Here is a 22,035-nt window from a genome sequence, read left to right on the forward strand (position 1 = left end):
TTATAAAAACTGGTTCAAGATCAATCTATTCAACGGCTCGGGTAATTTGTGATCAAGGATTCCGCGTCTATAAAAACTTAACAAACGGAGGATTGAGATGTCTTCCACACGGTGGATGGGAGATCGTGCAATGCGAAAAGAACGGTAAGCTTCGACATGGAATTTGAATTTGAACCGCGTATGAATTAAACAATATTATTCCACATATAACGAACACTATTTTAAAAATGTCATTTGTGTTTTATTTCGATTTTAAAGCTTTTTAATGAACCCACACTAAACTAGAAAAAAATGTTATAATATGGAAGTGCTCAACAACTGTTAAATAATAATTCACGACGAGTCTGACATGTTATTCGCAGAATCAGTTATTTATTTATTTCCTTTTTTGTTTGACAGATGTGCTAACAGAGACCAATATTTCAGGTAGATTCGATTGCAGTTTCTGTTGTTTTTCACTGATTATCATGTTAAGACGTCTGTGTGTAAAATTAATATAATAATTGTAATATTGTGTAATATTGTTTTTGTCCTGAAATTGCACTGCAAAAAAAACAACATCAGCAGTTAATGCGCTGTTATATCAGTGAGATTTATATATGTATTGGGTGTAGACGGACATAATAATTTCATGATATTTAACGTGTGTATTCAGGTTAAAATAATAACTTGATTGATTTTTACAATACGGGTTGCACTTAGAACTTAATTCTTACAAGCCGCATTTTCTAACGTTATTTAACAGAAATCAGTTAGTGATGAGTTTTATATGAAGAATTAGTCATGGTATAATGGTTCATATTATACTGCAATGATTAAGATAACAGTATGTGTAAACTTAATAAGTTTTGCTTATCATATCGCAAATACATTTGTATATAGCGGACTATTTGTGTTCATAAAATTGTATAAACTCTCAGTGAATAATCATATGATTCAAGCATAAGCGACATTGTAACAAAGAATCTGTTGAATGTGTATGTATTCCAAATCAAACAAAATGGTATAATAAGAAGTGATAATATCACTATATATCATCGTTGGAATACATGTGCACTAAAAGACGCTAGCTTCACCTCATTTAAGAGATTTCTTTATGTGAACATTTTGTTAGCAATCAACGGTTTTCATCCAGACGAATCTGGTTCAAATTCTAGTAGGTGAACATAACAAATTAATTGTATTATTACATTAGTATTATACTGTAAACATACAAACATGTCAACACGTCCATCGTATGTATCCAAACATTCACACGGGTTTTATTTGACAAAACGAACATTGACAGGTAACGTTCGCCTCGCAGACGGAGATGTTAATTGGGGTCGAGTAGAAGTGTTCCACGAAGCGAATGGGGGTCAGTTTGTAATAACGACATAAATAATAACTTTGTGGACGTTCTTTGCAGTCAGCTCGGGTATTTGTTATTTTGATATTTGTATCATTATTTTTAAGCAACTAAAAGTGTCTTCAACTTAATAGTGAGGTTTAGTTTTAGTTATAATAATTTTATCGATAGTACGATGTGATATGGTGGCAAACTATGCATGGGTTTTTAATATTTTAAATGAAGTATATTATTCACAGCTAGTTTATTGTAAAATGTGAGTATCGTGACTTGAGTCAATGTATATAATATTTCAATATTTCCTAAGCAACATAGTGCAATACCAAGACGTTATGATGCCTCGTATTGCATTTAAACAAAACCGTTAGAAAACAACAAAGTCGCTGTTACAGTAATGTTATTATTAAATGAACATAATAGTTCAAATTTGAAATATAACTTTTCATCTTGCTTTTCTCAAATTATCACAATAACATGTTTAATATAGAAAAGCAAAATAAATCAAAACGATTATTTAATGCTCTGATTATACTCATTTTTGTTGAAATTTCTGCATTGCGTCCTTATCAAAGATACGGAAATGTCAAATGATGGTTTTCCGTAACTGTGATAAAGGCACAAAGACGCAAATTTAATATATTCAAATGATAGTTTTATTTAATATCTCTTATGATATTTCACTGGGCAGATTGTTTAATGTTTATGTTAAAACCAATATGTATTAACTCGGATGAATCATTCGGCGGTTATTTATAGATGTAGGTTCATTTTGTTTTGTAAGTCTTGTATGATGATCCTTTATCGTAAAATAACAACCGTTGCATAATCATGTAACCATTCGTTTCGTTGCGCCAACATCATTTTATAAAAGCCCTACTATCCTATCACTCAAGTCGATAACAAACATGTGTTCAAGTGATTCACTTTGAATTTTAAATCTGATTCTCATTTTAAAGATAATCGAATTTGAATCATTTTCTTTGTTTGATTTAAGAATGTACAAAGGCCAGTTTTTGAGCAACTCCGAGTTCCAAAAAGGTTTGGAAAAAGTCTGGATGAACACATTCGAGTGTATGGGTGCTGAATTATCTATTGAGAATTGTACCAATTGGAGTGTGAGTGATGACTATATTGATTACAATATCGATTGTAATTTTCACGTTGGTGTTGTATGCAACCCTAAAGGTAAGTGATGTTATACGATGTTCATATTGGCATGGTCAGGAAATTATAAACATAGATGCCGTAAAGACTTAAAGCAAAATAGTTTCTATTAACGCAAACCACGGATTAGTCGTATAGTTATTACTCTGAATGGCAACAAATATCATAAAATTGAGATGTTTTTGAAAAACAGTAACAATAAAACAAAACGTGTCATATACCTTGTTTCGAGGACCAACAGCGTCACAACTGCCAGTCTATCTACATTTTTTTCCTTTGCTGCTCAGCTTAATAATGAGTCTGACACTCATTACTGCAATGATTTACATAATAATATTTAAAAGATAGTAAGTATTAGTCTTTCATTTTCAAATATACCAGATTTTCCTGTACACAAACGAGTTCACAATACAACAACAAATTAACTTATATTTATGACTGACTTGCATAAACGTGACAAAACTATTTAATATAAAAATGTTTAATACATTATTCTTACCTTAAATCATTGCATTTTGTTGCATTTCTTCACTATCTTTTTTCTGCAAATGCATGTATACCAAACAAAAATTAAAAAATTACAACATATAATCATTGATGTAGGACAGTAATGCTTTTGTTGTTTTAATAACAATTGTTTTTGTTATTTTTCGTTGTGGTTTAAGGAAATTTTATCCACAAATCTAAATGCACAATACACTGATAGTTATTTCCGATTTAATTAATAAAATATCATAAACATATATTAACAATACTCACGATTCCATAAATAATTACTTGTTGAGCTTAATGAGTTATTTGGTCTTAAATTTTTCTTAGAGTATAGATCTTTTAACAACACATCTACCAACACTTTATCTTTAATTTGGGCCCGGCATCCCAAACTCCTCCCACAAATACAAACTGCATTTACGAGTAAATATCCTTTCTGTAGCAAGTATATATATATCACTTAATTTTGTATGCATGTTATTGTTAAAAGAAATAATAAAGATGAACAATTCTAGAATAAAAGGCATATATAACATAGCACTCAAACAACGTGTGTGTTAATTTTCACCAATTCTTTCAGACTGTCCGTCCCAACAGAAGATAGAAAATGGTAAACTTGTAACAGATGGATCAACATCATACGGATCAATTGCTCGAGTGATTTGCGACACGGGATTCCGTGTTTCAAGCAACTTAACAAACGGTGGCGTAAAATGCTTTCCTCATGGTGAATGGGAGACAGTATACTGTGAACGCAATAGTAAGCTGATTTTCGTTACAAGTTGGTAGATTAAACAATCTCTTAAATGTTGTTTATCAACATACTGTTCATTAAGACGTTTTTTTAGTTTTTAGTTTTGAGATCTGATGTTCAATATGTGTCCTACGTTACAACTAGCTCAATCTACAGGTTAATTTCACTTGAATATCCTCAATACAGCCGAATAACAACGTATGATAAAATTTAACACAAAGTCAAATTGTAATACAATTGTTTGTTTGTATTTTTTTTCTGACAATACTAATTTCGAATTAACGAGACCAGTAATCATAACTGTTACAATAAATAACTAGTCTTGAATCTGGGCCAAACTGAACACAGAATGTAGCGTGCTTTATATATTGAAACACCAGACGGATTTCGGACGGTTGTATACTAAAAGCAAATACGGTTACGCAGAAGCATCTATAAATAAAGACGCTGCATGATCAAACGTGAATGGTTATACACGGGTATATAATCAAAGCAAAAACTGTTTCACAGAAACGTCTGTAGATAAATACGTTGAATTATAAAACTCGGGTTGATCTTAATCACCAAAAAGTAAAAACGAAAAGTAAGTGCATTTCCCTTAACTAATGACAACATAAACGGGCACTGTTATTTAAGCCAGGACTCAGAGTAAGTAACTATCATTGTATACAGTTAGCACGTTCAACGTCCAGGTTAGTTACTTAGAAGCAGTATCAGTTCCAGACTATCTAGCACGAATGGATCACCGATACTATCTATGTTGTCCTTCTCTATTAAAAACAACTTGGTCAAAGGTTAATGAATGTGGCGTAGTATGACTGAATCACACGTATCTTCAAAACAAAAAAAACATTGCAGCGATATATAAGGATCTTATGTTTTGTCGTGGTTGAGCGTTGTAAATCAAATAGGTTGGAGTGCAAGGTCACACTCTGGGTCCGCATACTGCAGCCCTGGGCGCGACAGAACCTCATCAACATCGAAATACAAATGTTCTATCAACAAAGTTTGTATAATTTGACCTGAAGTTCTACTTTTCTTTTCTTTTTCATTAAGGACAATATTCTGAATGATAATATAATATTTACTTCTTAATAAAGTTATTTTACTAAATTATAAAATAAGTCACTGAAATGCTACTATAATCAAACTTGTTATGTCCCCAGTCTATACTTGTGGACATATTGTTTTTGCCCTATTTGTTGGTTTGCTCGTTTGTTGGTAAGTTTGCGTCAAACTTTAACATCGGCCATAACTTTAGCAATATTGAAGATAGTAACTTGATATTTGGCATGCATGTTTATCTCATGGAGCTGCACATTTTGAGTGGTTTAAGGTCAAGATAAAGGTCATCCTTCAAGCTCAAAGGTCACGCATCTTGTTTTGATCTAAAATTGTTATGTAAGAGACATCTACTTGCTTATCAGTTTCTTTAGTGAATTGTCTATTTGCTAAGGGTATTAGTCGATATATATTGTATAATTTGTTTTGGCGTATACGAGTAATCGCATGTGATTTTTATTTATACAAATTACTAATTGTTAAGTGTGTGCAAACTAATTCAGAAATGAATGTACCATATATTAAAGATTCTTTCACATTCATTTCAGGAATAATTAAAAAAATGAAATAAAATATAATAGTTTGAAAAAATTCATAATTTGGATGTCACATTTTTTAAATCGTAAATCGCGCCTAAACCAATGACGTAAAGTCCTCAACGCCTGTCAACATTAACTTTTTTCTGTTAAGTAATCTTGTGTTTCTTTACAAGTTGATTTTTGTTTAGACCGCGCTTGTTTTTTCATAATATTTTTACAACATAGTGCACTTGACAAAATATACGAACCCCTTAAGGTAATCACACAATAGTTACTTTATAACGTTTATACATTAAGAGAAATGCAAACCTTTGCAAAGATTAAAACAAGAATGACATTATTAAGTCCAATAAAACATTATTTTATTTTATTCATCGTATATGTTCGATTTGTATGGCAAACCAATATACACCGCTTACAATAGTGCAATTGTTAATATGTTATGATTGTTTAGATGATCAAAAAGCTGTTAGCCCAAAGACAAATTTGGCTCCTGTCCAATGCCTGTCAAACACTGATTTTAAAGGGGTTCAATGGCCTACAGTTGATGCAGGGAATGCAACAAGGAAAAACTGCACGGACGGATACTCTGGTAGCATATTTTATTTTAATAATAATCATATTCGGCGTAATCATGATTATCGTCTGTATCATCTTCATAAGAAGATTGCTTCAGCAGCAGAAGCACTTTATGATGTTAAGTCAGCTTCGCTTAATATAGGAGTCTAGATTTTTTGGCTTGTTTTTCCAAAACCAATTACAAATATTTGTAGAAAAAGGTGTTTTATTTAAAATCGGTTTGTCTTTTACTATTGCAAAGTAAAATTAACAAACAAAGAGTTGAAATATTTTATTGACAGGTTATTAATTGACATTGGACGTACATGTTTCTGTATGAGCGCTTAAATGTTATTCGATCTTTATGTACTTTATTCATAAAAAATAAAAAATCGGGTTTATCAATAAAATATACATCGGTTTTGGTATACGATCAGGTTTGTTTGTATGCATTACCGATTTGCTACCTTTTAAATTAAATCGAACACAGAAAGGATATAATCTTTTTTCGGGTATTTTAAATATTAATAAATTTTAATCAATGATCGTGGCCACGGCAAATGAAAAGACTAATCATTTTTAATAGCAATTTTAATAACTTTAAAAAGATACCTTTCCAGATAGGAAAAACATTGATTATTCATCTATATATATATATGCATAGAGAGGGATGCCATCATGTACAATTTATATGTACAGGTTTTAAATATTGCATGTGTTAGTATTTATAAAATTTATCTTTAAATAGGTATTATAACTAGGAGTTGCAGTGCAAGTGGTTATTATGAAAAACCTGTGTACAACTGCACAACGCAGGCTATCAGCGCGTTATTTAACAAGGTCAGAATTTTAAAATTGTTTACTTTTGCTTACTTCATTTCAAATGTTTTATATAGTATCGTATTTACCATTAATCGTTAAAACTTTTGATTCGTGCTGATGTGGAAAAACACCTCTAGGCGTGTGTTAAAATCATATATGATAACAAAAATTAACGTATGTATACCGGTATATAATATAAAATATATAAATACCTTGCATTATGTTTACAGGTTAAAGACAATATGAGTGTAAACATCAAAGAAACAATCGATGATTTGAGGAAAGAAATCCGCATCAGTTCAGAAGACAACAACACCAATTCTGGGGATAAGACGGCACTTCGTGTTGGTGATATTGAAACGGCGACAGAAATATTGAAACTTATTACTGACCGATTTGAAGCAAATACTTCTGCCACTGAAAATGTGACAGATGTGACAGATGTATGTCAGAAACATTTAAACTATATACATTTGAAATACGCCTGTGTAATAACTCAAAATCAACTCGTAATTTAAGACGATAACCTGTTTGTACTTTGTATTCATATTTTCGTATAAATTAAAATGATATGTTTTCAGTCTTTCGTCGATGTCGTGGCTAATCTTATTAGCAATAGGACAACACATTCATGGGGAGCACTATTGGACAAGGTTGATACTATTCTTTGTATATATAAATGTAGTTAGTGAAAATTATTATTAAACATTATGTACCGAAAAAAGGTATTACAAAATGACTTTTATTTCATAGATTTCACACGCAATAAATGCGCCACTTTATTCATTTCATAGGGCGGGGCTGCCACAGTGATCAATGTACTGGATAACTTTATATCCAAAGTTGTTTACACCAGTGCTGTATCAAAACAAAATTTGACCGTTCGGAAAGAAAGCATTTGTAAGTTGCAAGACGAATAATCACATACATATGAATATAAATGCTCTTTTAAGAGTAAATCCCTAACCGTTACATACGTTCTGTACAACACAAATTGTATACGGATTTTTTTAAACCACGCGTGATAGATGAATTAAATGTATCGTTTGTTTCAGTTCTTGAAATAGGCTCTGTGGAGCAATGCTCAAAGATAAAGTTTCCTAATAGCGAGAAAAACGGAAACGTTCCAGAGTGGGCTTTGACGCGACATGACACTGTTGAAGTTGCATGCCGTGGAAGTAACTTGTTTTGTAAACCTTATGAAAAAATAACGAAAACTAAATTATATGTATTTCGAGCATTAAACTGATGTAAACGTAAATTTAATACTATCATTTCACATTATCCTAAGTTAGCGCGTGTATGGACTTCCACTTTTTCACTTCAGATAACGATCAAAGGTAATAATTACAATACACTAATAACTGTTATTTTCAGGTGGTGGACTGACGTTTAGTGGCTCCCTCTTCAGGAATATTACGTCAATAATGTCGTCAAAAACTAAAGACTCGAGGTAAGTACACAAGTTGTTCATATAGTTCGTTTTGTCATTAATCTACGTTTTATATTTTATCTCTACTGGTGTACATAACTATCAATATAGCTATGTTACAGGCATATGGAAATCAATGCCCCGGTTCTTGCGTTCAGCGTGCACGATTCCACAACGGCTTCTGGTGCACAGAACGTCACCTTAGTATTCGAACTATTTAATGTAAGTAATTAAATTTATTCTAACACACTTTAAACTTCTTACCGTTTTGTAATGTTTAAACGTATATATCATGACTGTGTGAACTTGGTGTATATTATATCTTCATTTCTTAAAGAATTAAATCCTAAATAAATTACGTGCTATTTTTATTTCCACAGACAGACTTAAGCAAACCGTCGTGCAGCTTCTGGGAAAAGGGTAATTCAAGGTAACTCGTTTACTTTAAGTTTAAACCGTCTGTTTTATCGTTAATATAATACTCGATGCAAATAACACTTCTTCGTTTTCTTTAACATAAGCCATTGCTTCCACCATAAACAGTTTATATCTGAATTTAGTGTTGAAGGTTTCTGGTCTAGCGACGGATGCGAACTAGTGGAATATAACCAACAGACTGGACGTGTAACCTGCTCATGCAATCATCTCACAAACTTTGCTGTCCTGATGAGTCCAGGCGTTACAGTAGAAAAGGTACACTTATACAAGAGTCCTGGAAATAAATTGTATTGTCTTTAGAACTACGAGTTTACGAGTATACAAATTTATGTTGATCGTTTGGTATGCACCATTTACCAAAAGAGAAGTTTCAGCAATCCATTTACATGACAACGAACACAAGCGAAAACTTTAAGGTTATGGAAATATACTTTGCTTTGCATTTGAATTTGTTTAAATGTTTTATTTCAGATCCATCATCAGGCTCTCAGTGCTATAACAGTGGTTGGATGTTGTCTGTCCCTGGCAGGTCTTGTAACAACGTCAGTAATTTACGTATACTGTTGGAGGTAAACACAAATATAACGCAGCTTTCAGTGTTTACGTTATACGTCAGAAGTATTAAGTCGCGTTATTGTTCTTTATTGATAGCTATCCTTTCGTGAAAGATTAATTATGCATACTACATTAATTCTAACACATTCTAACACGTTCTGAGGTAAACGAACCTTCATTGACTAAGGTTAAGCAATATAAATATATCCTTTGCACCTATCATATAAACCATCTAGGTTATGATCTCAAATATATTTTTAATAAATATAATAAAACATTTGTTCTGAATATTTTTGTGTTAGGTTCAGTGCAATGGTCTTACAACGTTGTTCTTTACTCTTTGATTCAAGGATGGTAAAGTCAAACCGAGCCACCTTGCTGTTAAACCTGTGTGTAGCTCTGTTAGTTGCGTATCTAGCGTTCCTCATAGGAATTAAGCGCACACAACCAATGGTATTGTATAATATAGTCATGGCATCCCTTTATAGTAGTTGTGTAACAGTATCAATGTATATTGATATCATAATGTAATAATCAAACATGAACTTATTGTATAATACAATATGTAGCCATTTCGATATATTTACTGCTCAAATGTGTTTTTGAAATCAAGGATAGTGCAGTAAAACTAAACTACCTTACTGTTAAAACTGTGTGCAGCTGTGTTTGTTGCGTATCTAGTGTTTCTCATAGGAATAAAATGCGCACAGCCGATTGTATTGTAAAATTACCTGTGAACGGCAGTGTAATGATAATGTTTGGCCAATCTTCTGTTGCATATTTATAAATTTAGAATACTTGTAAAAACAACAACAAAATAACCCTTCCTGAATCAGGAATTGTAAGGTGAAATTTTCTCAATATTGTAGAAACTGTTTTCGAAAGAAAGTATATCAACAAGTCTACTGAATATTTATTTGAAGCTACTTAGCGTTTTTGAAACAATCGTGTGCCTTTACAGCTTGCAAAACATGAAAATGTTCGTATCTGCTTTTTAGGGCGCTTGTACATTTACCGCCGTGTTGCTTCACTACGTATATCTCGTGGCATTCTTCCTGATGTTGGCAGAGGCAGGCGTTATTGCGTTGATGGTGCTGAGCCCGCTAACCAAGACGGATAGCGTCCCATACTTCTTGGCAGGAGCATATGGTTAGTAGAAGGGGTTAATGCGGTGTAAGCTTTTATGATGATAGTTGTTTCTGTTAAGTATGTAATACCTTTTAGATAGGTATAACATTTGAAAGAAGGTTATTATTAAAAATATCATCGACTCAAGCAATTATTAATTTGAAAGAACATGATCAATTTTTCGACTTGAATACCTTTTAAAGTAAAGTAGTGTATATAGTTTATATCAAAAAAGTAGATGCGTACATGATAACACAAATTTTATATGTTTATTTAAGGCTTTCGTATTTCATATACTACAAAAAATTCCAACTCTAGTAATATATAAACAGCATAAAGAACACGACACAACTACAATTTTAGTTGGTCTCATATTGACACTAAGTTTCATATTCATCCCGTTACGGTTTCTTAAATGTGTGAATCCAAACATCAACAGATGATTTATATATAATGCATTTAATGACTAAATAAGAACATTATGAATCTAGATCAAGGGTTCTTTTTTTTAATTTAAGCAAACATTTATGCCATAAAATCATTCCATGATTTTTCAGGTATTCCTGTCGTAATTGTTGGTGTGTCCATGGTCGTGACACAGTTGGACGGTTACGGCAATGAAAGATTGTGAGATGTCTTTTAAATATAAAACTAAGGATATAATTAATTGTACCATACACATGACTGTATGTGGACACTTGACATAAAACAAAAAAAGTATACGTTAAGTATTATTATTATAAAGTTTTTATGTTAGTTACAGAATTTAGAGTTATAAGGACCTTGATTTTCGTATTGTTGCGTATTGCTTTTATAGGTTTTTACTATAAAAATTTCTATTTCTTAAACAATTCTTAAACAATTATAAAAGCAAGCAATATAAGTTGCTTAAAATGTTTGCTTTTACCGGAATTCGATCCTGGACTCTTTGTATAAAAACACATGTATTATATATTTAATTTACATTTTAAAGGCTGTATGAAAATATCTTAATTTACCGATTTTGAAAGATGATTTGTTTTTATGGAACATGTGTTTCAAATTTTAACTCAATATGCTATTGATCTTATTTAATATAACGCATACATTTTTTCAGATTCTGTGACAATTTTAATTGTTATTTTGCCAATCTGTTAACAACTCCATTTAAGCCTTATTTAATCAATATTGTATATCTCGTACTGCAGCTGCTGGTTGTCCGTGGAGTCAGGTCTGTTTTGGGCGTTTGCAGGACTAGTCCTTGCCATAGTCGTGGTGAGATTTTGTTTTAAATTATATATCAATTTCAAGTATTTACACGGTTTGTAAAATAGGAACGGTACTGGTGGTGGGCTCTCTTTTGGGCGAAATAGTGGTTATGCTGTCAGATTGGCGACCGAGTGGCCTAACAAATTATCCAGAGCCATTCAATTAAAAATTTAATGCAAAATTTCCGAAGCAGATTGCATTAGAACGACACGCTTTTAAAGGCGTAGTGTCGTGCGCAAGTGCAATCTTTCTATTTTCAAGAGCAATGACACACTTTGACTACTGAACCCTGGGTCGTTGTTTCCAAAGCATATTTGTGTTTGCCATGAATTGTTTGCTGAACAGTTGTTTGGATAATAGAAGCATGTGGAAGGCTACGTGTTACATCTCGTTTTATTTCAATAGCAAGGTAGATCATATATACAAAAATCGGTTTTGAGTAATTTGATCTAAATGTGTTTTGCCAAATGTCAAGCCGAAAAGTAAACTCAAAAATAAAATATTTACTTTAATGGTTTCTCATGTAACTTGGCAATAGTGATACGAACGTTGACATGACATATCTGACGTCTGAAGACTAAAGTCAAGCACATAGAATCACTCTGCTTGCAGCATACTATTGTTTGGCATACGGAGTGTAAATGCAATTGAAGGAGTTATCGTCGTCAATATTTTAATGTGGCCAAAATGTATTGAACACATAAATTGCGCATCCGTCTAACATGTTCGATTTATTAAACCGTTTTGCAGACAAGCCATAAATTAAGTAAAAACTGTTATACAATACCATTCTATTAAGAAAGATATTATTGCCATCTTTATTTATTTGGATATTGTGTATGTGATTCATATCCTTTTATAAATATAGTATAATGATAACGTATTGCTAATTATTGTTATAATTATATTATGTACACATGAGCTTTAATAAGTGAAGCTCATGTATGTGAAAGGGTATTACGAGACTGTGTGTATGTATTTGCTTGGAACATTAAAGTGCATGTATTAGTGAAATCTACTTTCCTCATGTATAAGTACAATTTGACCGCTGTCTGGTGTTTTTCTTATCAGACAAACCTGATTATCCTGGTGCTCGTGTTGAAACAATTGTTCGGAGTTGCCGCCATGTCAAAGAAAACAGACGCTGAAAAAGTCAAGTAAGTTAAATTGTATTTGAACGTCTTCTCGATATCAAAGAATACACAATGTGAAAAAAAAACTAGTGTAACGAATTAACATTCTTAACAGTCTATTTGATAGTATACAACAAAATAAGATGATTTTAGTAAACAGCTATGCTGCAAACGAATTAATGCGTTATAAGTATATAATGGAACGAACTATCGCAAAACCTTTGAGTGACAGTCTCGTAATACCCTTCTACATTAATGAGCTTCACTTATTAAAGCTAATGTGTACACCTGTATCATCACAGGACCGGTGTTCGTAGTGTGTGTATTCTACTTCCCGTGCTGGGACTCACCTGGGTGTTCGGCATTTTTGCAGTCAACAAGGACACGCTCGTCTTCCAGTACTTGTTTGCAATCTTCAACAGTCTGCAGGTATCCATTAAACGTTGAATATCGCTCGCAAATGATAGCATTTCACAACAATATGATTAATAGATAAAAGCAACTACTATGAAAGTTGCGATTTTAATCTATCTGGATATGTATTAAAAACAAACGCGTAAAATGTTCAACAAATGTCAGAGTTTTACCTTATCCTCATATTGCCGTATGTGTAGTGCCTATAGAAAATGGAAACGTATGCCTACAATATATCCCGTAAGATAAATGCCATACATTGGTTTGTTGACTCTTGATATATATATTTTAAATAAATATAAAACATACCAAAAATAATAGGCTTATTGTCGTACTTATTTTCACATACAAAGAAATTCTCTTTTATGTTACAGGGGTTCCTGATTTTTCTGGTACAATGCGTGTTTGACAGAAAAGTAAGTATAAATACTGTAATGTTACTGGGTACATAAACGTCTAAATGTGATCTTCAAAGAAGTCGATGTTTTAATGGTCATTTAGTGGGTTTGCAAACAACAACATTGTATTTTGCATAGTTTAAAATAATTATTAAAGCAGCTCAAAGAAGTTGAAGACAGTTGTAACCTGCCCAGTGATTCAAACAAGTGACATTCAGACTCAAAATATAACGCACTTCCATTTCACCACGCAGGTTTCAGATATAATGACGATATGTCAAATGCTTTGCTAAAAATACATGTTTTTGTTCCAAATAATTAATGAATAGCGCTTCAAACGCATTATAATTAAACCGATTTAGATTAATGATTATTCAAATAAAACCCGAGTTTTTTTTAAACATTTTTTTAGGAAATTCATTTTTCACTTGCTGAAGTATAAAATATATTTTTTATACATCTATGACATTTTGTTTTTATTGTCAATTTGCTAAACTGTAAACGCGTCACGTTAACTCTAATGCACGGAGATGCACATTTCAACGAACCCGGATGAGTGTTTCATATTTAGTAAACCCACTTTGTCATTGAAAGGTACGCGACGCTCTCCGTCAGAGGAAGTTACCATGGTTTACATCTACCGACGTTCGTACCGGAGACACAGAGATGAGGTCTACGCAGGTGCGAGCATAATGTGTATTACGTTAACCAATACATTCAACTTACCCTAGTCCATTTATTTAACGTGTTAACTGATATTGCGCCGCTAGGTTGAAATAAGTTTGTTTGTAAATGAATATCCCAGGGGAACGATTTCTTACCAAATTTTGTTTTTATAAAATTAGCAGTCGATGATATTATATTACAAAACATATGTACGTTTGTTTATCTTTTTTAATTTTAGAAATCTACATAACACAGTGTCAGTGTGCCCACATCGAAACGAGAGTCAATACAAAGTATAAGGCGACTCTACTGATATGATTGATTTCATAAGTGTTGTATTCGCAATAATTGGGTTGTATCCTAATGGCAAACCTTATGCAATTTTGCATGACCGCTTTTAATATGATTAAGGTGTATGTATTTATGGAGTTTGAACAGTTTGAAAAGTAGTGAATATGTAGTGCAAATACACTTTCAAAGTTTTGTGTATCTTATTTTGTGTAATTTATACTAAATATTTTGCATTGAAGAGCTTTTCATTACAACATGTTGTTTAAAATTATGACATAATTTTGATAAACGACAAAGGACATGAACTTGTATCAAAACAATCTGGACTATGGCGTTGTATCACTTCTTTGTTGGCTTAGTTTGATAGTAGATTTTGCAATGAAAGTTTGATCGTGAAACAGTCAGAACATTTGACTGTGCTTGCAAATCAGTTGTCTAGTAGATAACCATAATCGTTTTTTTTTCCTAAAATTAATGCAATGTGTATCCTCGTCAGATAGATATTAGGATTGTAACGTCTGTTCAAAAAGTATATTGGTGTTTTATTTTTCTATAAATAGTATTTGTATAAAGGCGTATTTAATTTCTCTTTTAATTTATTTACTTTCTTAAATTTCTTATAAATATGATGATTAATGTGTATGTTTTTTTTCCATAACATGTATGGTTTTATTTTATTTATTTTCTCTTATGGTTAATAAAGGTAAAAAAGTTCAAGGATTAATATATTTCGTGATTATCAACTACTTTCAAACGCCGTTTTTTTAACTTATGAATTTACATATGTTAACGGTCTATCTTTTCGGTTTTCTCATCTAATCTCATCTGAACACGTGATCTGGAAAAGACTATTATTATCACTATGCCAATTATTATGATAAAAATTATTATTGAATTTTCCTCATTTAAAAAGTAAGATTGTCCCCATTTTGGAATATGATTAAAACATCCCATTTTCAGGCATGAAAGGCATTTAAATCCCGTCGATTGTTCATCATTAAATTTTGATAAATTTTAGAATTGCTAACTAAATGAATAAGTCTCAAAAAATAAGATTTTATTTTTACATGTTTCTTACTTCAGTATGGGATTTTCTTATTTCATTAAAAATATAAACGATAATTAAGCCCTAAGATGATTTTTGATTACATTATCATTTCATAATTCCTATGAGGTTCTTTTCTCATCTGCAAATATAATGAAAATGTTCATGGAAAATATCCCATGGGTAATTAAAAAGAGCCGATTTGGTTAAAACTAATAAATGAACGAAATGCAAATTATACCATTAAAACAAAATAAAAACCATTAATTAAGAATAAGTAAAGCACATTTAATCGCATGATCAATCTCAAAGAGGCATTTCTAAAAGGTACTTACATTTGCGGAGTTAAGGTTTCGAAAAGTGTTTCTCCGATTTTCGTTCATTAAAAAAACTATTTTCGCAGATTTATCAAGATTAACTTCCATCGGAGATTGCCTTTGTAATAAAAATGCCGGTACCACATTTTTCACGTACAGGATTAGATAACTCATCAATAAAAAGTCTACCGCAACATTTGTTCTTCCTGACGAATGTCGGAGTGCCAAGGAAACCAACTAATTACACTGTAATAACCGTTTTTAGTTATCATAATAAGACATTTTTATATTGCTATGGAATACACGACTTTAAATTACTATATAATGCTTCCAACTGTCACCGGATTTGCCCGATTCATATCCGGACATGTGGCTGGCGTTTCCGTTATTTATATGTTCAACAATGGAAATTTTTAATTTTTGTTAATGGCCATTTTCTTTTTCATCTGTGCATTTATGCAAATAATCCTTCACATACAGCTTGTATTGTTTTTGCATACACATCTTAAACGTAGAATGTTTTATGATCATTTGTGATTATTCGCGGCGCTATATTGGATTGAAACAAAATGTGGGCGTCGCACATGTTCCTTACCATGTTACATTACTAGCTTACATTTACCGTGTCACTGTACGCTTTTAATGCGATTGTTATAATTATTTGCTGCTTAGACTTTTTTATTGTAGTGTATGCGATTAAAGTGCGATTAATTTGTTGATGTTAGTGCCTCATGTTGGAAAGTAAGTGCATATTTTACGGAGACCGCGAGCGCTATATGGTTATACAAAATGTAAAATATCAGTCGAATATCCTTGCGAGTTTTACGCTTGTCCATACCAAATCCATTCACTAGCATTAATGTGAACGACTGAATTCCGTGAGGAGACATTTACTGCGCGATCATGACGCAAACTTTATATTATACGCAAGCAGACATCTTTCAGTGCTACAAACAGTATACACACTAGAGAACGGTGTTATAAAAGAAACACAAACACACAGAGCCTAGTGCATATTTTAATCCACAAGATTTTATTAGATACTCTCAAGGCTGTATTATACTAACACTCCTCCTTAAAATTTAAACATACGTAATATGTGTATGGACTGAGGTGGAATCATGTCAGTCAATGCGATAAATTGCCTTTCATATTTGCATGTTTAACACATTTTCTTCACTATGAAGTTATCTAATCAAGCTGACGTTCTAGTAAAGTAGCACTTTCAAAATAATTATGGTGTAAAAACAATTATTGTTTCAGTCATCAATCGTGGGTGAAATCAATATTAACATATTATAATATACATGTATTAAATGCTATTTAAAAATTTATAAATGATTAAATAACCGAATAAATATGAATATAATATAGAGCAATGTTTTCCTGAAAGTTAACGATATCATTATGAGGTCGATTTTGTGCACATGACTTAAGGCACCTGTTTACGAGGTATCGTAATATACCTGCGTGTTGGGGTTATCAAAACTCAACGAGAGTGAAACAATCGTACGAGAAAACTTGCCCAAATGATGCTTCAAGTTAAAGTCCAAATTATAAACAGTGTGGCTAAATTTGGATTGCGTTGTTTGTGAGCATGGTTTAATTTTTCATAGATTCATTATATTCTAAACGATTAATGAAACCTAGTGTCGTTATATAAGCGATTAAGTAGCGTGATTGAATAATTAATTTGCAAGATCACGCCTATTATTGTTTTATTTTGACAAAATATTAACTATTAAAGGGCGCCTCTTTGATACTTTGAATCAATCGCTTGCTTGTTCTTAATATAGAACGTTGATGATTCTGGAATGCGGTGTATGATAAAGAAATTTAATGCACAGCTGTGGTCAAATCTTTTGATTTTGAGTAATGTTTTATACGTATCGTTCTCAATCGTCTTGTTTTTTTCGTTTTAAAATCAACACAACGAAAAACAAGAATAAACGTATCTTCTTTCATTTTTCGATTTCCTTATAACCGTAACAAACACAAAAAAACAAACTAATTTGAGTTCTTTGTACCGTTTTTCGGTGTACTAATAACAAACAAAACACAAATCTTATTTCTTATTCATATTTCGTTTCTTTTTTTAATGCTACAAAAATCAATATATGAAAATTGAAACACAGTGCCTGTTTCCATTTACCGTACTTGAATCGATAAAACGGTATACGGAAAACGAGGGGCGCTCCGCTGTTTTGGGAAGATATGTCGTGATCTGTTTGCGCAGTTTTCTAACTTCGATCTTATTATTTTTGAATACATATTAAAATGTAGACAATTATAGAAGACGAATAGTCGAGTCTTGGGACACCTATTGTTGGCTACTGTAATGGGAAAATAAATAGATCCAGTAACATTAAATTATGATACAAATGTATTTTGTTTAAACTCATTAGATTTGAGTACATGTATAACATGCATTTCGATAATCATGGCACGATAAAATATCTTTTTTAAGAATTGCTTTCTTTAAAGTAATTAAAACAATTGCATTATTTACTACATTGTTTTTATATCTGTTTAACAAATGAAAAAGCCCCACATTATTGCGCAACATATAAATTGAATTAGTATGGTGAACAATTTCCCTGAGAGAATAGATTGCCTCGTGAAGCCCTGTCACGGCACGTCGTGTGCTCTCGTTCCACGCATGTTTTGCATCAAACCAGTGATTTGCAACAAGAAGGCAAATATAGGGTGCGACACTGGTCCTTAATTTCACACTAAATAGTGTTATAAAGTTTAGAGCATAGGTCTAAATGCCTTAAGCAATGGGTTGACGAAATGTGTTCTTTAAAAAGTGTTTCAGAATGATTATCTGTGGTGCTTCCTTTATAGGATAATTAAACTTTTGCTTATAATTAATATACACATATTTGAAACTTTTAACAAGACAATTATATTATAATAATAGAAAAATCAACGCTAATTCATTATTTAAAATACCATATAAGTTACAACTATGACATTGTTACAAATAATGAATTTTATGAATAACGTTTTTTGGTACGTTTTTTCCACTTTTCGAATGAATGTTCAAATGAACTGGATGTATAAATGGAATAAAATAATGCATTTTCCGACTATTGCATGTACTTTAACAGCTCACGCAAGCCTGAAGGCGCGTTCCTCTTCCCTGCTCACGACCACAACCACCTTGAAGAACTTATCAATGAAATATGCTCTGAGACTCATATATATCCTTGACTCAGCAAATCATACACGTATAGTTACAGATATACAAGCTTTTCTATAATGGTATTCGAGTTTCATTTTAGGAGACAACCAGGGTCTAAAACGGAACGTTTTAACGCGTGCAAGAAGTTTCTAGAGGCGTGACGCAGGCTATTCGCCTTCTTTATGAAACGTAACGTTTAAAGTCAAAAAAAAATTAACGGCGTTATAATATCATTGGAAGGTAAATATTGTGTTATAATTGACTTAATCTTGAGCGCTTATTTTTTTTTCTCGTGTGTTGCTTTCATTGACACGTTAAATTTTTAACTTTTACAATTATTATTATAATATGATTATTTGAATCATGTGCTTGAGGACATGTTCCATTTAAGGTGTCATTTTAGAAGATAATATAAACACGGATATAAAATGCTCTTTTTGTGGGACAATATATTCAACACATGTTCAAGTACCATGTTAGTGTTCGTGTTTTGCATGAATAGATATCGTTGTGGGAAATAAAATGCAATATTTTATCCCCAAAAAATAAACACAAAAAGAGTATTTTGTATCATGTTAAATCTATGTTACCGTACTACATCTAGCGTTAAAAATGTGGCTATTGCTATAAGGAACACTGATTTTTTATGTTTTAACTTTATTTGTTGAACAATTGTACAAAATATTAGATGATTTTGAGTGTTTATGGGCTTTTAAGAAATATTTTTATTTTCATTTCGTGTCATCACAGGTATTCATTGGTAAGTTAAACATCATTGGCTTAATTCCACAAAAAATATATCATTTGTATGTGTCTGTCATATCAGTATAATTAATACCTTATCGCAAAATAAGGTTCAACAAGTGCCATTTCTTCTTAGCACCTTCCAGCATAACTGCTAAACGAGGAAGCACAGAAATCACATTTTGGCAAAGAAATTTGGAGTTCTTTACACATTTTAGTTTACGTCACTCATTTTAATAGCTCTTCTGTTTGCAAATAATCATGTGTCGGAATGGCAAATGTGCACTTGTTCCTGTTCAGTGAGTATCATCTTCGGGCGTGTATCGTATTTTACAATGTACGCTTTGATGTTTTATATGAATTGTTTTCAAACATATACTTTTTTCAGATAAGTGTATTTGGGAAACTGTCAAGCTATAAAACACAATCATATAAATATACATGTAAATGCAGAGTCGTCATTATATAATTTTGAATACAGCAGTGGAACAGAGATCCACATATGGATTAATTTATTTATACCGTTACCTCGTTGAGTATATAGTTCCCACGTGTTCATTCTATGTGAGAAATACTCAGTAAGTCGTGAGGACTAATAAAATTAATATCTTTTGACAAGGGCGCAACTAATTTGAGCGAAAAACTTAATAGGTAATCGGTAAGACTAAAAAATCATTTCAACAAGTAGTTTCATTCCAATTTTCCTGAGCATCATTAAGTCGTGAAGACAATGCCAATAAAACATGCACACAATACATAACCTTATTGAAGTTGTTTTATGTAGTTATTAATAAAATAAATTACACTGTTTTTCATGTTTTACTAGTGAATAGTCGTACACACATAATATGCTTGTTAAATTATATGATATGGCAAATGAAAAGATGAAGATCGGTACGAATATTCAACTTTATTCTACCCCTATTTATATCATCAAATCCTAGGTCGTCATTCGAAACACGTTGCCTTCTTTTGTTTGATGCGCGTGCATGGATTGTATAACGCCTTGCACGCGTATCAGAAAGTGTTATCAATTACAATCAATAGAAACTAGATGTTGAAACTACTGCAGGCTTGTGATTAAGTGGCTAAATTGTTTAAAGGTCCAACATTAAAATTTCTGCTTTACAGCATTGTCTTAATTATATCATGGTCGTAGTGCTTGATTGAACGATTTTTTTAACTATATTTATTACTTTTCTAGCTGGGATTTTGGAAGATATCGCTTTTTAATGGAATTTGCATTTTAAACAATTATCGAGCTGTACACGTGAATACACGGTTTAGTTCCCAAAACCTCAAACCGGAACTCCTGTTTGCAGGGATACATGCAGTCAACTTGATACTAATCACACATTGTTCAATGCATGCTGCCTAGGATTTGTACAATACATTGCAAATGGTATGTTTTGGTATCAAATTGAAGGTATATATGTAAGCAATAAGAAAAAAAGCCATTTTTGTGCTCTACTTTTTCTGTTGATGGTTCCCGGCTTTGAAAGTAGGTCATACTATTTGAGCCCCAAATGGCCGCATCCACAGGTGTCAAAACATGTGTGCGTATTCTAAGGTAAATATTTTGAGTTACAACACATAGCATTTAACGACATGCATTTTGTTCTAAAGAGTATGCATTTATCTTTCCAATGATGTATGATGATATATTGGCTATACGCTTGATCATGGTAAAAATTGATATCGAACTTCCACTATTTTTTATGTAATATAGAAGGAAATTAATTGCGCATGCGTAACCTTTAAGAACTGCCGACCAAGTTAGTCGTCTGCCAGAATTTGGACAATTTACCATCAAAAACTCTCTGTATTGCAAAACATAACTGCCAGATGTCATTTGGACCCAATTTAGGGCTGTTTGCAATTGGGCTCTTGCACTTGGGGTCATAGGGGCGGGGGGGGGGGGTAAATGCTGGAAAATCACACCGAAACCTGTTCCGAAGATTTATTCTAAGACTTCTTAAACACTCGGTATTGTTTTTCAGTGACATTTTTACATTAATGTGCATCTGTCTCAATAATGAACCTAATGCATGTCTTTATTTCATCTGTATTTATTACAATTGTTTACTTTTTTAGCTTTTTACTGTTAAAAATGCCCGCCAATTTTGGACCGACAGTCCTACCCGCCTTCACCTTCAATCCCGTCAGGCAGATCTACTCAGAATAACACTTTTTTGCCTTTTTTTCCTGTTCGGATAGCTTGCTGAGTTCAAGTAAAATCAAGTTTTCAGCTGAAAACACAAAAAAGAATAAAAGTATGCTTTCTTTCCTGAAAGGATGTG

The 22,035-nt window shown here is 32.2% G+C and overlaps 1 protein-coding gene across 2 annotated transcripts; it reads left to right on the forward strand.

Annotated features, from left to right (window-relative positions):
- Positions 1 to 173: 173 nt before the first annotated feature.
- LOC127856205 (adhesion G protein-coupled receptor L3-like) lies at positions 174 to 15,159 on the forward strand. 2 transcript variants are annotated; one of them, XM_052392274.1, is made up of 24 exons: positions 174 to 426; positions 1,289 to 1,417; positions 2,343 to 2,533; positions 3,585 to 3,785; positions 5,814 to 5,951; positions 6,666 to 6,757; positions 6,970 to 7,182; positions 7,321 to 7,392; positions 7,534 to 7,639; positions 7,795 to 7,917; positions 8,117 to 8,192; positions 8,294 to 8,393; positions 8,552 to 8,601; positions 8,732 to 8,864; positions 9,081 to 9,178; positions 9,515 to 9,617; positions 10,163 to 10,313; positions 10,850 to 10,919; positions 11,480 to 11,546; positions 12,612 to 12,697; positions 12,976 to 13,102; positions 13,462 to 13,503; positions 14,080 to 14,166; positions 14,390 to 15,159. In XM_052392274.1, exons 3-24 carry the CDS (start codon positions 2,344 to 2,346, stop codon positions 14,399 to 14,401), a joined length of 2,337 nt encoding a protein of 778 aa, XP_052248234.1. In that variant the 5' UTR covers positions 174 to 426; positions 1,289 to 1,417; position 2,343; the 3' UTR covers positions 14,402 to 15,159. The 2 variants fall into 2 exon arrangements, with proteins under 2 accessions (XP_052248234.1, XP_052248235.1); XM_052392275.1 differs by having other exon boundaries at positions 3,585 to 3,764.
- Positions 15,160 to 22,035: the final 6,876 nt, after the last annotated feature.

Source organism: Dreissena polymorpha, chromosome 13 (genome assembly GCF_020536995.1).
Source record: "Dreissena polymorpha isolate Duluth1 chromosome 13, UMN_Dpol_1.0, whole genome shotgun sequence".
Lineage (NCBI taxonomy): Eukaryota > Metazoa > Mollusca > Bivalvia > Myida > Dreissenidae > Dreissena > Dreissena polymorpha.